Source organism: Macaca nemestrina, chromosome 4, assembly GCF_043159975.1.
Source record: "Macaca nemestrina isolate mMacNem1 chromosome 4, mMacNem.hap1, whole genome shotgun sequence".
NCBI classification, from domain to species: domain Eukaryota; kingdom Metazoa; phylum Chordata; class Mammalia; order Primates; family Cercopithecidae; genus Macaca; species Macaca nemestrina.
The window spans coordinates 62,313,338-62,328,392 of record NC_092128.1 but is presented as its reverse complement, the minus strand read 5'-3'; the positions used below and the strand labels follow the sequence as shown (position 1 = coordinate 62,328,392).

Genomic DNA, 15,055 nt, shown 5'->3' with positions numbered 1-15,055 from the left:
GAAAGAGTAAGTCTTAGCTGCATCTCTAATACATTCTAGAGGAAATTTTCACAAAAGACTTCACAAAGGATAACAGAAACTTGAATTAATTTGAAGATAAGCATAAAGAAAGGGAGATTATATTCCTAGGATAAGAAACAGTACAATTAAAGGTACTGTTGTCTGAGAGTAATGGTTGAAGAATCAGCTTTGAGAAATAGGTTAATACTAAATTAAAAAGAACCTTGAACATAATCCTAAGAATGTTAGCCACTATGTAATATACCATGATCTCTATTTTGGAGTAAGAGAGAGACTATTCAAAAAGAATGTGTAATAAAAATTCATATGGCAGTGACCTACAAGAAATATTATAAAGGGAAGGACATTGAGGCAAAGAAACCAATTAAGTGATTATCCAGGAACCCACTACAAAGCAAAAGTGGAGTATGAGTGTGGAAATGGAGAAAATGTGCAGAAGGTTGACACGTTACTAAGAACAAACTAACAGAACTACCCTGATGACCTCTGTCCTCCCGATCTGGCTGTTTCTCTGCTATTTCCAACTTCCAGAAAGCCTATTTTTCACTGACCTCATCTTTCTTCGTTTCACAAGCAGCAAAGAAAATGCTAGAATTTCTGATTCTTAATAGCCTTCTTTCTCTTTCCTACTATTTTGAAACTTCTGTCCTTGAACTAGTATTTCTTTTGGACTTTTTTTTTGTTTTTATTGTTGTTGTTTGTTCTAATTTTATTTTGCTTTCCCTTAAGGAGTAAGATGTAATTTTGTAGTTGAAATTTACCCTGCTATTATTTCTTCTTAATTTGGGTGATATTTTCTTAAGGCAGTGATTTCAATTTATTATTATTTTTTTATTATTATTATTAATTATTATTATTTTCTTTTAGCAAAGGCTCATTTCTAATGAAACCTTATGTAGACACCCAAACCACAAATCTGTCTGCACTGGAGTCACTGTGATTGAAGATTGCTGGGGCATTCCATTCTCTCTCAAAGCTGACCCTGAGCAACTCTAGATGTTTCCTAAGGCCATACAGAGCAAATTTTAAAAAGCACTCTCTTCGGGTGGCCTGCAAGTTTTCATTTAAATAAGAAATGGTTTGAGTGCTTCATCATTTAAAAGAGGATTCTAAGGCTGGCAGAGAAAGGAGAGAATGGGGAAGTGTTTCTCTTTAACTAAAGATCTGGAAGCTGTTTGAAATTTCAGTGGTATTAATTACAGGTTATTTTATATTCTGTATTTCCGTGCCAGATTATAGCATACAGTTCTAAACTCCCCATTTCTCCTCTTCTTTAATGGTACTTTGCTTTCTTTTTCACTGTGCTTTTATTACGGTCAGGGACTCTAGTCTTTTCTGGATGGAGATAAGCAATTGAAGATGTATTTTCTGACAGGAAACATAATAAGATCAAAATTATGCTAAAATGAGGATTTATTTTCATTATGAAGTTTTACAGGAAAGTATGACTCATCTGAGTTATCCTATTTTAAATATAAATGCAGCATGTCTGTTTTATATGGATTATTTTAAAAGTAGTATTTTTCTATATGGATTTGCCCTTGAAATATGTATCCCTTCCCCTCTATTATTTAATAAACAAAAGTAACATCAAACAGAATTAAGGTTTATTCTAAATGATGCCAAAAGAGTCTTTCAATTGTAAAAGGAAAAAAATGCTTAACTCAATTATTTTGAATTATGCAGTTTTCTCAAATATTTGTTTGAATTATGTCTTTTAGTATTCAGCCACAATTGTGCAACAGCCAGTAAGCATCTATAAAACAATGCCTCTTCTTCAGCTTCTAAAATTAAAAGAAAAAAAGATTATTCTAGTATCTCACTCTATTAGGAAAGCTGGTACCGAAAGGTATCCATAGGTTTAATATCAGATAATGTAACATAAAAAAGAGGTAGTAATCTGTGTATTCTTAAATATTCTTACATTTCAGTGCCGACAGCTTTATCTTTAAATAACAGTTCCACCCCGCTGCTAATTATTTGGCAAAATGCAAATAATACTTTATAATAACTTACCAATTAGTTAATTTCTTTGAAAATTCTGGAAATTGTTGTTAATAAACATTAACAACATTTACTATTTTCCTAAGAGTAGCAATTTAATTAAAAAATATAACCAGCATTCTAATATATGATTTTCCTTCTAAATAAACTTTAAACAGGCCAGGCCTTTTCACCGTGGAAAGAATGAACAGCATGTTTGCTAGGAATTAAAATATGCCTGGGAGCTCTCAATTAAATTAGACACTAACTGGTCTGTTTGGCTTCAAATAAAATGAAAATGAAAGTTGATGCTTCTTACAAGAATTTTCTTAAAAACATATTAGTAAATATTGAATGATAATGTATAACATGCTTTAAAAAACTTATGGAATATTTTTCTGTCTCCTAAAGCTTCAAATTAACTATGATCTTGGAAATCTCATAATACATATTCTCCAAGCAAGAAATCTTGTTCCTCGAGACAACAATGGTTATTCTGACCCTTTTGTGAAAGTGTACCTTCTTCCAGGGAGAGGGTAAGTAAAATGAAGAAGTATTTCATCTCATGTTTTAAAACAATAGTATAGTGTTTTCTATTCTTTAATTTCAGCACCTCATTTTAATTGACTTTATTATCTTTTCCTTACTTTCCTCCACACATCATATTTATTTATTTCCAATTAGTAAATAAGGTGGAATTAAAAACTTATAATTAAGCCTTACAGGGTTCTAGAAGAACAGTGATCAAAATGAAACCAGCCTCCAACAGAGCAAATCAGCCTTTCAATTCTGGAAATCACTCCTGTGATGAACTATCAGATTCACTATGAAATCATTTAAGGAATTATTTGTGTCAAAGTTAAAGAATTGGCTTACCATCCCAAATTTATCTGAGAAATCGATATTCAAGGACTCACAAGTTACTGTTTATTTTTATAGGACATGTGTATTTCCCAATATGTTAGTGTTGATTAAAGGGTTCCCTGATGTATCCTTATTTATAGCATATTTCCAAATCACTGATTTAAAAATTATAAAATAACACAAAGTAGTATTAGAAGTATTGACTTTGGTAAATAAATAAAAAATATCTCTTTGAGTCTCTTGTGTGATGCATAAATTGTTGATATAGTCAAGTGTTCTTTGGAGATATTTAACTCTCACATAAGGCAAATTGCTGTGATCTGGTATATAAGTCAGTACTCAAGTATGGTTTTGAAACACTGATTTGAACCCTACAAATTATTATCCTTCACTTGAACAATTCATATCAGCCAAATTAGCAAGATGGAAACGTAAGATCAACAAATGGAGGTAAAATAAAAAGAATTTTGAGTTGGTAATTTAAAGAAACTGGTTTTATTTTCTTTTCATTTTCCTTTTAATTTGTGGAGTGACATTTGAATTTTCCCTTTAACTTGGAAATTTTCCACTGTGGCACACAAGTAGAAGGAATAATTTGACCCACCATGTACCCATCACGCAACCTCAACAGTTATCACTTAGTGATCAATCACGTTTCATTTTTCCTCATACACTCCCTTAATCTAGATTATTTAGAAGTAAATCTCAGCTATTATAATTATTTCTGCAAATATTTTAGTATATATTTCTGAAAAATAAAACTCATTTAAAAATAACCTTAATACCTTGTATAAACACATATTTAAATTGTTCAAATAATTGTTTGGTTGCCTCATAATATTTTCCTAGTTGATTTGATGATCTAATTGATATTTACAGAATATACTACCCGTCAATAGCAAATTACATATTCCCTTCAAGTACACATGGAGCATTCACCAAAATAGACTATTTTCTAGGACATAAAATAATCTCTGGCAAATTTAAAAGCATTTTAATTATGTGAAGTGTATTCTTTGACTGTAGTGGGTTTGTTTAAAGAAGATCCAAATTAGAGCTATACGCTGAACTTCAGTCTGCTGCTTAGTATTTATATCACCACAGGCAGATCACCAATTTCTTTGAAATTCAGTATTCTTGTCAACCCTGAGAGCCAAGGTAGGCAGAATCATCATGTTTAGCTTGTCAGGAGAACCAAATTAGATAATACTCAGAAAATAATTTTTAAATTGCCAGGTGCTATGTCAAAGTTAGTTCACAGCTTTTAATTTCATCCTTCTCAATAATTTTATTTTAAAAACTTGGAATTGTTGGTATGGTTGCTCTAGTTTTACTCTATTGAACATTTTGAAAAACCAATAATTTTATGTAGAGATTACCAGTAGTCACACAGTACAGGAAAAGGTAGTTTTTGTTTTATGTTCATTCATTTATATCTATATATAGTAGTTGTAACTATAATTTGGCAATATCTTTTATAGTTTAAGAATAACAACAAGGCCGGGCGTGGTGGCTCACGCCTGTAATCCCAGCACTTTGGGAGGCCGAGGCGGGTGGATCACGAGGTCAGGAGATCGAGACCATCCTGGCTAACATGGTGAAACCCTGTCTCTACCAAAAATACAAAAAATTAGCCGGGCGTGGTGGTGGGCATCTGTAGTCCCAGCTTCTCGGGAGGCTGAGGCAGGAGAATGGCATGAACCCGAGAGGTGGAACTTGCAGTGAGCCGAGATCACGCCACTGCACTCCAGTCTGGGAGACATAGCGAGACTCATCTCAAAAAAAAAAAAAAAAGAATAACAACAAACTGATAACTTCATTCTGCGTTTGATGTTTGATTTGAGTCATTAGACCTTCATTGTTATTTATGACAATATTATGATACAAGGGGAAATCACTGCCAAGGATTTGTCTGTAATTAGCATTTGTAAATGAAAGAATGAAGATAAAGCATTGTTGTTTATATTCTATATTCTCTAATGATATCCTGGAATACAGAGTACCTACCTTTTATTTATTACAGGATATGTGTCAAGTAGAATGTTACAAACTTAAAGAATCATGAAGGACAGGCAGGTAACACAAATCTGTCAGTCCATTCTGGGGTGAGCAACAAGGAATGGTGGGAACCATGGTGAAATGGAGAACAAACACCCCACCTAAAGCTATCCTCCTGTGGTTTGACAAATAAAACATCCCTACTTGGTGAGGTTTGACTCAAAGGCAGCTAATAAGCTGCTCCTATTCAATTCCTAGGTCTTGCTTTCAATTACACTCCTAATTATTAGACAAGCAGAGGCCTTGGAATGTATTACACTTGCAAGGTATTATTTTCACTGTAATTCTAGCATTATTTTCTGCCTCATGTCATTTATATGTTATGGAATAGCTCTTCTAGTTATTATTTTCATATTTTCTTTCTTATTTCTGTTCCTAACTATTTTCTTCCTATCTTTTCTACTTTCCTGTTTTACCCTTCACTCTCGCTCTTGGAATCAATGCAGTCAAGTCATGGTTGTCCAGAATGCAAGGTAGAGTTGTTTCTCTTTCAGTGTCAAGCTATGCTGTTATGCCTTGAGTTATGCTTTTTGCATTTTTATGTACATTCACTTGCACTTCAACATGGGCTGTAACTTGTATTTTTCTACATGTTTGTGTCTATTGAATCAGCACTACAACAAATTGTTCTGAGCATATTTCTAAATAGCTTTAGCAGATGTGTGCAATAGAACACAGAAAAGTAGAAAATATCAAAAACACAGAAACGATGAATAAAATATATTATTACCATGAAATTAGACATAACTAAAGTCTCATTTATAATCTATTCACTAAAACTCATTTAGCTTCTCACATAATAATCATGAGTTCTCTTGAGTCTTCTATTGAAATAAAAATATAGTCACTTTTCAAAAGTAATTAATGGATCTTCCGGTTGTCCAGTGCAGGTGTGTATCCCATCAGGTGTGGTGACTCATGACTGTAATCCCAGGACTTTGGGAGGCCGAGGTGGGCGGATCATGAGGTCAGGAAATTGAGACCATCCTGGCTAACACGGTGAAACCCCATCATTAGCTGGGGGCGTGTTGGCAGGTGCCTGTAGTCCCAGCTACCCAGGAGACTGAGGCAGGAAAATACATGAACCTGGGAGGTGGAGCTTGCAGTGAGCTGAGATCGTGCCACTGCACTTCAGCCTGGGCGACAGAGTGAGACTCTGTCTCAAAGAAAAAAAAAAAAGAAAATAGGTGTTTGAACTTGGTCCCTCACTTGAACCTAATGTTGAAACATTTTCATGCCTTTATAACTTCTGCCCCACAAAATTTCTGCTGTGCAATGTAGAATGCCATAATTGGCTTGCTGTAGTATATTGGCAATAAGATAATCTTCCTTTGTTCCCAATAGTAGGAGTGTTTTCTAATGCAGCTCATAACAAGTTGCATCATAACACTGTCAACTAAGGCAATTTCTTAGTACATAGCCAAAAGCATTATTTTGCACATCTCTCATTGCATTACAAATTAAATGTGTCATTTAGTTGGAAAGGCAAATCATGTAAGATCTGTAGCAATAGGGTGATGAGGATTTTAATCTCACCCAGATTATTAATGGTACAGCATTCGTTTTTGTCTATGACATTAAAATTTCACACATTTACTACTAATGAACTGTTTCCCAAATGAGGCTATTTCTGATTTTTAAAAGCATAAATATGTAAATATTTCAAACAACAGGATTAGTTACCACAGCCTTGCTATTGCCCAGAAACTTTTTGTTTCCTTGCAGCCACATAATTGTGGCAAACAATGTAATCGACACTGTGTAGATTCCTCGTTATGGCTGGTTCTCTCATCACAGAACACAATCCAGGTCTCTCAGGCTGATATGCAAAATTAGTTTTGTTTCAAAGAAATAGTATTATTTTTAGAACAGATATTATTAATCACATTATTCAGAATCTCCCTATCTTTTATATATAGAAACTTGGGGGAAATTATCAGAATAATAGAGATTGTATTTAACTTAGAAAAGAGAGAATATTTTATAAATTATAAATAATGGCATGTCTTAGATAACTGTTTAAAAGATCTAGAAGCTACTCTCTTGTCTTTCATTTAGAAATCACTTTCACCATGTCTTTGAGAATTGTCAGTGTAAGAGGGAATTATATTGACAAGGTACTGACATTGTAAGTTAGACTATAGAAGCCAATGAGTGAGGTCCTTAAGAACTTGCGTTTGAATTTTAGCCCTGTCACTTAGAAGCTGTAAGATTTCTCTAAAACTATTTTTCTCTTCTGCAAAATAGGAATAATAACAGCTCCCTTCGCAGGCTTTCTGTGAAATACATGAAATAAATACATCAAAAGTGATAAGCATAATGTCTGGAACATAATAAGCTTTCAATCAATGGTAGTTGTTATTATTATTGCTAGGAACGTGTATCATACATTTTATGTAACCAATGGTTAGTTATCTCTGCAACAAAAAGTTACAGAATGCTTGAGCTACTGAATTATTTAAAAATACTATGTAGAAAATTAAACAACTTTCTTTAATAATAAAATGTAATACATCTTTCATTCTTAAATTAAAAATGAAGTCCTGTTAACTAGTTAAAAATTACACTGATCTAGTTTCCTTGTCTTCTTTATTTTCTTCTTCCCACCTTCTGATCAATATACTCAAACTCTGAAGGGCCAAATGTCAGGCAAGATAAGGTGAGAGAATGACAAGGAAAAAGTCTGGGTCATGCATGAACTCAATACTTTCTCTTGGATAATTAAGAAATGGAAATGAGCATACATGAAGGGCCTCGTTCTGATTTTCTCTCATCACACTGTTGAGCAAAGTGAAAATATTTTCTCATTACTGAGATTTTGTTATGAATGTAATAATTATTTTTAGCTATCATTATATCTGGAAGCCCAGTTCCTGGCTGAACCTTTCTCTAAACAGCATTGGTAGCCTATCAAACCATTTCCTCTGGGACCTATGGAAGGCAGGTACAGGTGTTGTGTATATTTACAATATGATGTCCAAAACGTATTTTACTTCAATAGATTTTAAAGGAAAACAATATACAAGCATGTTCTAAGGATCACTGAACATTTACTTAGCACAGACTATGTGTCAGACACTGTGCCAGGTGCAGGGGTTACAATTGACAATGTAGCCATAGTCTCTGCCATCAGAGAACAAAGAGGAAAATAAAATGATAGACAATAAGCACACCATTACACCATTAAACAGAGCTTACAAAATGGGATACAGGTTGTACTTTTTCTAAATTAAGAGAAGCAACCTCAGAGGAGTAATTTTGAAAAACGTGTGTGTGTGTGTGTGTGTGTGTGTGTGTGTGTGTGTGTAGTAAGTTTAGTAAAGGAAAACCAGATAAAACATTAGAAATGAATACCTTCAATGTTTTAGATTATTTTATAAAAGTAGATACACCAAAGAAGCCTTCAAATTTCATTATCTTTTCTCAATTTTTCTTTTGAAATTAAAAAATATGTACATGGAAACTGTTTTCCTGCTGGTCTTGAGTAGAATAATTGAATTTCAAATACTTTTTCAGACAGCCTTAAAAGTAGATATACCTATGCACGACAAAATAGCCAATAAAAACAAATAAAAAAATAAACCACCAGTACTTTGGGAGCCTGAGGAGGGCAGATCACGGGGTCAGGAGATGGAGACCATCCTGGCTAACACGGTGAAACCCCGTCTCTACTAAAAATAAAAAAATAAAAAAATAAAAAAAATTAGCCGGGGGTGGTGGCAGGCACCTGTAGTCCCTGCTACTGAGGCTGAGGCAGGAGAATGGTGTGAACCCGGGAGGCGGAGCTTGCAGTGAGCCCAGATTGCGCCACTGCACTCCAGCCTGGGTGACAGAGCCAGACTCCATCTCAAAAAAATAAATAAACAAACAAACAAGGCAAAACTTCAAGGGGGTGAAGTTTTAGATATTTTTTGATAAGCACCATGTCCCATCTTTATGTATTGACCTTTTTATTTTCCCTTATTAATAAACTTCTTTGATTATTAGATATAATTGTCCTAATTTCCCTAATGTTAAATCATTAATGTAATCTTCCCTCAAGAGAATATAGTGTGTTTACTAGACAAGAAAGGAAAGGGAGGATGAACTCCACTTATTTCTCAGCTTGACTTTATGCTCACATTCAAGAATCCCCCTGTTTACCTGCCTACCTTCAACTTGTAAATCCACAGATTTTGATACGACTATTTTGTGTAGAGTTTTAAATTGTGTTAAGTGGCAACACAGTTCATTGAAATTGTGTACGATATGATCAGAGCATGGTAGTTATAAAACAAGTGTTATTGAAGAATGGCTTCGTGTGACCAGCTCTGTGTGTCAGGAAATGCAAGTGCAAAAAATACTGCAAAGGCTTTCATTGGTGTTTAGGAGCAAGCTGTTTTTACTTTCATTAATTCTAAAGGCAATGGATGTTTTAGGTCTGTAGAGAATTGGAGAATCAAACTCATTACTATGATTAAGGTAGTCTATTAAAATGAACATTTTAACTTTTGTCCAATCAGTTTAGGTTATTTCTAAATGTATATGGTCAAACATCAGGTATTTATCAGTATTTATAATAAGTAGGCCTAATTGTTCCACAACACTCGCTTAGGATGTACTGTTCAGGATTTCCCTAGGCAACTCCAAAGATGGCCTAACTTGCTCATAATGTTTGTAATGTGTGTGTACACATTATACATAATTTATATTATATGTATAAAAATTATATATTTAAATTGAGATGGAGAATTTTAGATTATAAAGAAGACAAACTCGATACTTCAGGTAGTGAAGCCTGCAATTAAGAAAATAGATGGATGTCACATTTTATGATGGGCCTAATCAACTGAGTTCATATAACATTTATTTAAGAGCAAAAAATCAAATTAACTATGTTTGAATCCTGGTCCTACCAGTTAATAACTATGTAACTTTGACAATATGCCTTAATTTTTCCGAGCTTCAAGTTTTCTCGCCTATAAAATGGAATAAGAAGTAATACCTGTAAAATGGGGTTAATATGAGTATTACATGAGTTAATACATGAAAAGCACTTAGAACTTTACCAGAGGAAAGAATAGGCATTTAATAAATGTTAGTTATGATTTTAATATGCTTGCTTTTAAAAATGCTTTTCATGCATGAATTAAATACATACTCATATGTCAATACAATACAAGGGTTTTTTAGTTGATAGAGATGTACAATTCCTGATACGGAGTTGGCATTCAATAATTTTTGCTAGGTGTATAAGTGAAAACAAAGACTAAATGTGGATTTGAACAATTTGAATAACAATTATTCACATGTATGGATTAAGAAAAGATAGGGACTGATAAATCCCTTCAAAGATACTTCAATACTACTGCAGACTATTTTAATATATATTGGCAGACCCAGAACTTTAGTGATAGTACGTGGGTTTGCATTTGGTATTAATTCCCATCTTGTTAAACAAATTGCATATTTTTTAGAACTTAAAAAGCATAATTTCATTACTGTTCAGTATATTAGATAAATCTTAATACGGTTTCCATAACCTCACCACATTGGTAAGTAAGTCCAAAACAAACAGAGGCTTTAAAACTCATACTACCATGTGTTTGTTTCCTGTGTATATTCACATAGGAGAATAGCCATGATTCTCAAGTAGCAATCCACGTTTACTATTAACTGAAAAGTAGTCACAAATTCTCTCTATGTCACTATCAAAGTTATTAACTCTTTCTATGTATTAATTTCTATGTATTATTTCTGTGTAGACACTTTTTTGTAGACACGAATTCTATCGCCATCAAATTAAGTCATTAATTCTATGTTACCATCAAAAAAGAATCCAAAACTAAATTTAAAGCAACGTATCTTACTAAAAATTTTTGAATTTTTCATTATGAAATATTTCAAGTTTACTAAAAATTATAGAAAATACCCTAACAAATATCTGTGTGCTTGCTCTCCAATTTTGTCAGATCTCAAGATTTCGCTATATTTGTTTTAGATGTTTTAAAATAAAAGATAATACCCGGAGGCTCTCTGAAATCACTTCCCTGTCCATCAAAAAAACTCACTAAATTGAATTTAATTTTCATAATTTACAAGTTTTCTTACAATATTAATATATGTATGTCAAATATACATGTATATATGATGTGTAATCGTATTTCACATGATTTTATCTTTGTACCATTATACCATACTATATTAAGTGTTTGATCAAAACTTTTTTCAAGATATATCTATCTTGATATATGGAGGCTTTTAAGATTTATTTAATTGATTTTCGGTGCCACTTACTATTTCATTGAAATGAATATATCAAAATGTATTTATTCTTTCTTCTATTGGCTTACTATTGAAATAATGTTACAATTAATATTCTTGAACAAATTTCTTGTTCACAGGTAGGAGAATTTATGGTAGAAGTGGAATTAGTAGAAATTGAATATTTGGATGTTTGGGTATATAAACTTAAACTTCACCAGATATTGACAAATTTATCTAAAAAGTCTATATAGAAACTTCCTATCCACAGTCTATGAGAGCTCCTCTTTCTTTAAATCATTGTCTCTATATTTCCCTAAAATTGTTTGTAATTTATCTTGAGTGACAACTGTCAAATTGTGTACATTCAAATTGGTTGAAGTGGGAGGAACACTGCTTTATTTCAATTGGATTCAGCTCACAATGGCTGACTTGTGAAGTGTTATGAAACACCAACTCGGTGCTTCTTAATCTTGGCTACACATTAGATTCACCTCGGAGCCTTCAAAAATCCTAATATTCAAGCCTCATCCCAGACTAATTACATCAGACTTTCCTTCGGGGTGTAAGCAGGGTTAAGAGGGAAGTGGGTGAAGGGTTGACTGACCCACCTCCCACCACCAGAACTCAGGTGATCCCATTATGCAGTCAATGTTAAGAATTACTTCCTTTGTATCTGACTGGTAAGAAAATAAAATCAGAGAGACAGGGAAAGTACTTGCCTGTAGGCCCATCTTTAAAAGTAAGTGGTGACCTGGAGTTTGATTCTCAATAGCTTTCTCTAGAATGTGTAGGTAAATTAGTGGCTGGGGAAAATTTCCAGGCATCCAGGATATGGCAGTATTTGAGACCAGGAATGTAGCAAGAGTTAGTTTGACAATAGTTTGGAATAGAACTACAGATTACAAGGGACAGGATCCAGCCCCTTTTAGGAAAGGCAACTTGTGAAGTCCAGACATATGTAAAGACTCCCAGACAAAGAGGTTGGTTTACAGGACTCTAGTGTCCACCAGAGATGAAGTATTATTTAGAACGTGAGACATAACTTAGGCAGAAAATGCAGAAAAAAAGCAGTGAGAGTTAGAGAAAGGCCTTGTCTGTGTGGGCACCGTTTGGTAATAGCAAATGACAGTAATCTAATTTCAACCCCATCAGTTGGTGACAGCTATACATGTTCTGCCAGACTTAATTAGGATATGCTTTGAAAATTAAGTTGTTTTTAAATGTGTAGCATATAAGCTTCTAATTGGTGCTCAGAGGAAATGGAAAGTCAAGGATTAATGCAAATGTCCCAAGTTATAATAATTGAGGAAAGATTTTATTTGGTTCATCAATTGTAAAATAACATATTGACATAAACCAAAAATTTATATTTAATTAAAATTGCTTTATAACTGCATTAAATATACTTTACCAAGAGTGTTGGTAAATATACTTTAAATATCAGATAACAAGTGTTTATGGAATCTCAGCCACAGCAACAGCCATTCTTCATCTTTTTCTCAATCAGTACAGTCATTACAATGTTTTAGTTTTGCTTTTCCATACATGCAAAACTATAGGAAAGTTAAACACCAAATTACTGTTTATCGGGCAATAACATTGATGTTACCATTTAGTTCATATAATTACCTCCTATGTTCAGGAAAGAGTAAGATTTCTAAATTATAGTATAGTTAGAACACCTACAAGCATTTCTTTTAAAAAAAAATCTTTAGGGCAAAGAAAACTACAAGCATCCAACATATTTTTAAGTTGTCACTGTGCATTCAGGGTTTAAGACATGAGGATGATGAGATAATTATATAGTGATTTGAAATAAAATATCTTGAATAGTCTGCATGTCCTTTAGTTTAACTGTGAAGCCATCAACTAAGGTGAATAATCAAGATAACTCTTTCTTTTCTCCCAATTCAGTGCTGAGTACAAGAGAAGGACTAAATATGTCCAGAAAAGTCTTAATCCTGAGTGGAATCAAACAGTAATTTATAAAAGTATTTCCATGGAACAGGTATGTAAAGATTATTTCTAGGTGACAGAATTAGGCTAATATAAGTACAGCGATAGCACAATTATTCAAAAATTGGATCTATATACATTTTGCCAATCAAACAGAAAAAGTTGAGTAAAATACATGTAAGAAATGTAGACAATGGGAAAAAAATGAGTGACGTTTAAACATAGGGTGAAAGTAAATGTGCACATTTTGACAGAGCAGCCAAAACATAAACAAATAAAATAAGAAAACTAGTGGAATATTTTCCATTGATTATTTCAGAATTTAAAATTTTTAATAGACTAAGCCACAGTTATCAAATTTGAGAGGGAAATATATTTTCCAACTGGCTATATTTTGACTTTCATACACAGTATACAGAAAAAATAAGATTCAATGCATAGAACTGTATTACTGCACCAGACAATATTTTAGAATCTCATCTCTTTGCTAAATTGAGGCCTCCTAAGAATCTGGCACTGTGGTGCTAAACTCTATAGAAGAACACAAAATGATGACTAGTATAAAGGGTTATCACCACAGATAAGTAACTGTAGACAAAATTACACTAATGTGCTTCTGAAAATCTGCATTTTTATAACTTTGCTTGAGTAACAGACAATAACTGAAATGTATAAAGTTGAATTCAGAGAGAAGACTGCAAAGACAGTTCCCATATAAACCAATTTACAAGTGAACTGTCTTTCAAAATGAGGTTCTTAATTTGTCTTCTAGTAGATTAATTTGATTACAAAAACAAAGCTTGATATAAATTATAATCTGGGTTTGTGAATTTAAAATAAACTCACCTGCAGAAATAAGACAATGCTACTGAGTTTTTTAGAAATTGCTGAAGCATCTAATCCAAATACTTCATCTATATAATACTAGACGTTTTTACAATCTATGAATTTCTTATATTTAGAGTACTTATAAATTCTGATTTCTATTTTTGAAAATGAGGTGGGGATACAATAAATAAGAATTATCATTTTATTCACAAAATAATGTTCCATATGATCAAACACTAGAGTGCAAAATCATTCAAATTTTATGTAATATTTAATATATTTAAACTACATAGTTTTTGGTAAAATTTTAAGTATTTTCACATAAATGGAAGGAGTTTAAGGAAATAAAAATAAATATGTCTACTGTATATGTATAATGAAAATGTATGATGGAAAGATAGGTTAATTAGGTTTCTATTTGAACTATATAGCTCAAGAAGAAAACACTGGAGGTGACAGTTTGGGATTATGATAGATTTTCATCCAACGACTTCCTTGGGGAGGTAAGCCTCTGACTTCCTTTCCCTTATTTGCTGCTATGGTAAACCACCAATTAAAGCATGATGCAAAGCATATTTCTGAAGTTTGTAAGATAGCCATTTCTGCATAAAATCTTTTGGCAGATAGAATTTATTTCCTGATTTACTCTTTGAGTAGATTAATACCAACTCAAGAAATGATTTTCACTCTATCACTTGATATACTTTATAATTAATTTCTAAGATGAAATTTTGTTTCAATAGGAAGATATGCAATCATACTGTGAGTCCAAATGAGATTTGAAGTAATAAATTTATCATATTATAAAATGGCCTGGACTTTTCAAAATGCATTTACACGTTCTTTAATTGATTCGATGTGATATATTGCATTGTTATTTATAATTAAGTTTCCTGAGAAAAATTGCTGAAAACATTTTAAGAAGCAAAACTACAAGTAGGAGAAAACAATAAAAACAATTTTTACATTAACATCAAGGAATCAAAATAACCTAATTGTGTGCCTGTGTCAGAATATCTCATATACCCCATAAATACATACACTTACTATGTACTTGTAAAAATTTAAAAGTAAATAAATAACCTAATCATGAAATTGG

General features: G+C 32.7%; 1 protein-coding gene across 7 annotated transcripts in view; it reads left to right on the top strand.

Moving 5' to 3' along the window:
- The window catches only part of LOC105475406 (piccolo presynaptic cytomatrix protein), a 406,277-nt gene that overhangs the window by 318,805 nt on the left and 72,417 nt on the right, over positions 1-15,055 (top strand). For 6 of the 7 annotated variants that reach the window (XM_071094749.1, XM_024790856.2, XM_011730625.3 and 3 more), the window contains 4 exons: positions 2,416-2,540; positions 5,373-5,399; positions 13,087-13,180; positions 14,388-14,459. In XM_071094749.1, the coding sequence (XP_070950850.1) occupies positions 2,416-2,540; positions 5,373-5,399; positions 13,087-13,180; positions 14,388-14,459 (318 nt within the window). The remainder of the gene's footprint in view (positions 1-2,415; positions 2,541-5,372; positions 5,400-13,086; positions 13,181-14,387; positions 14,460-15,055) is intronic. The other variant, XM_071094748.1, reaches the window with a different exon arrangement.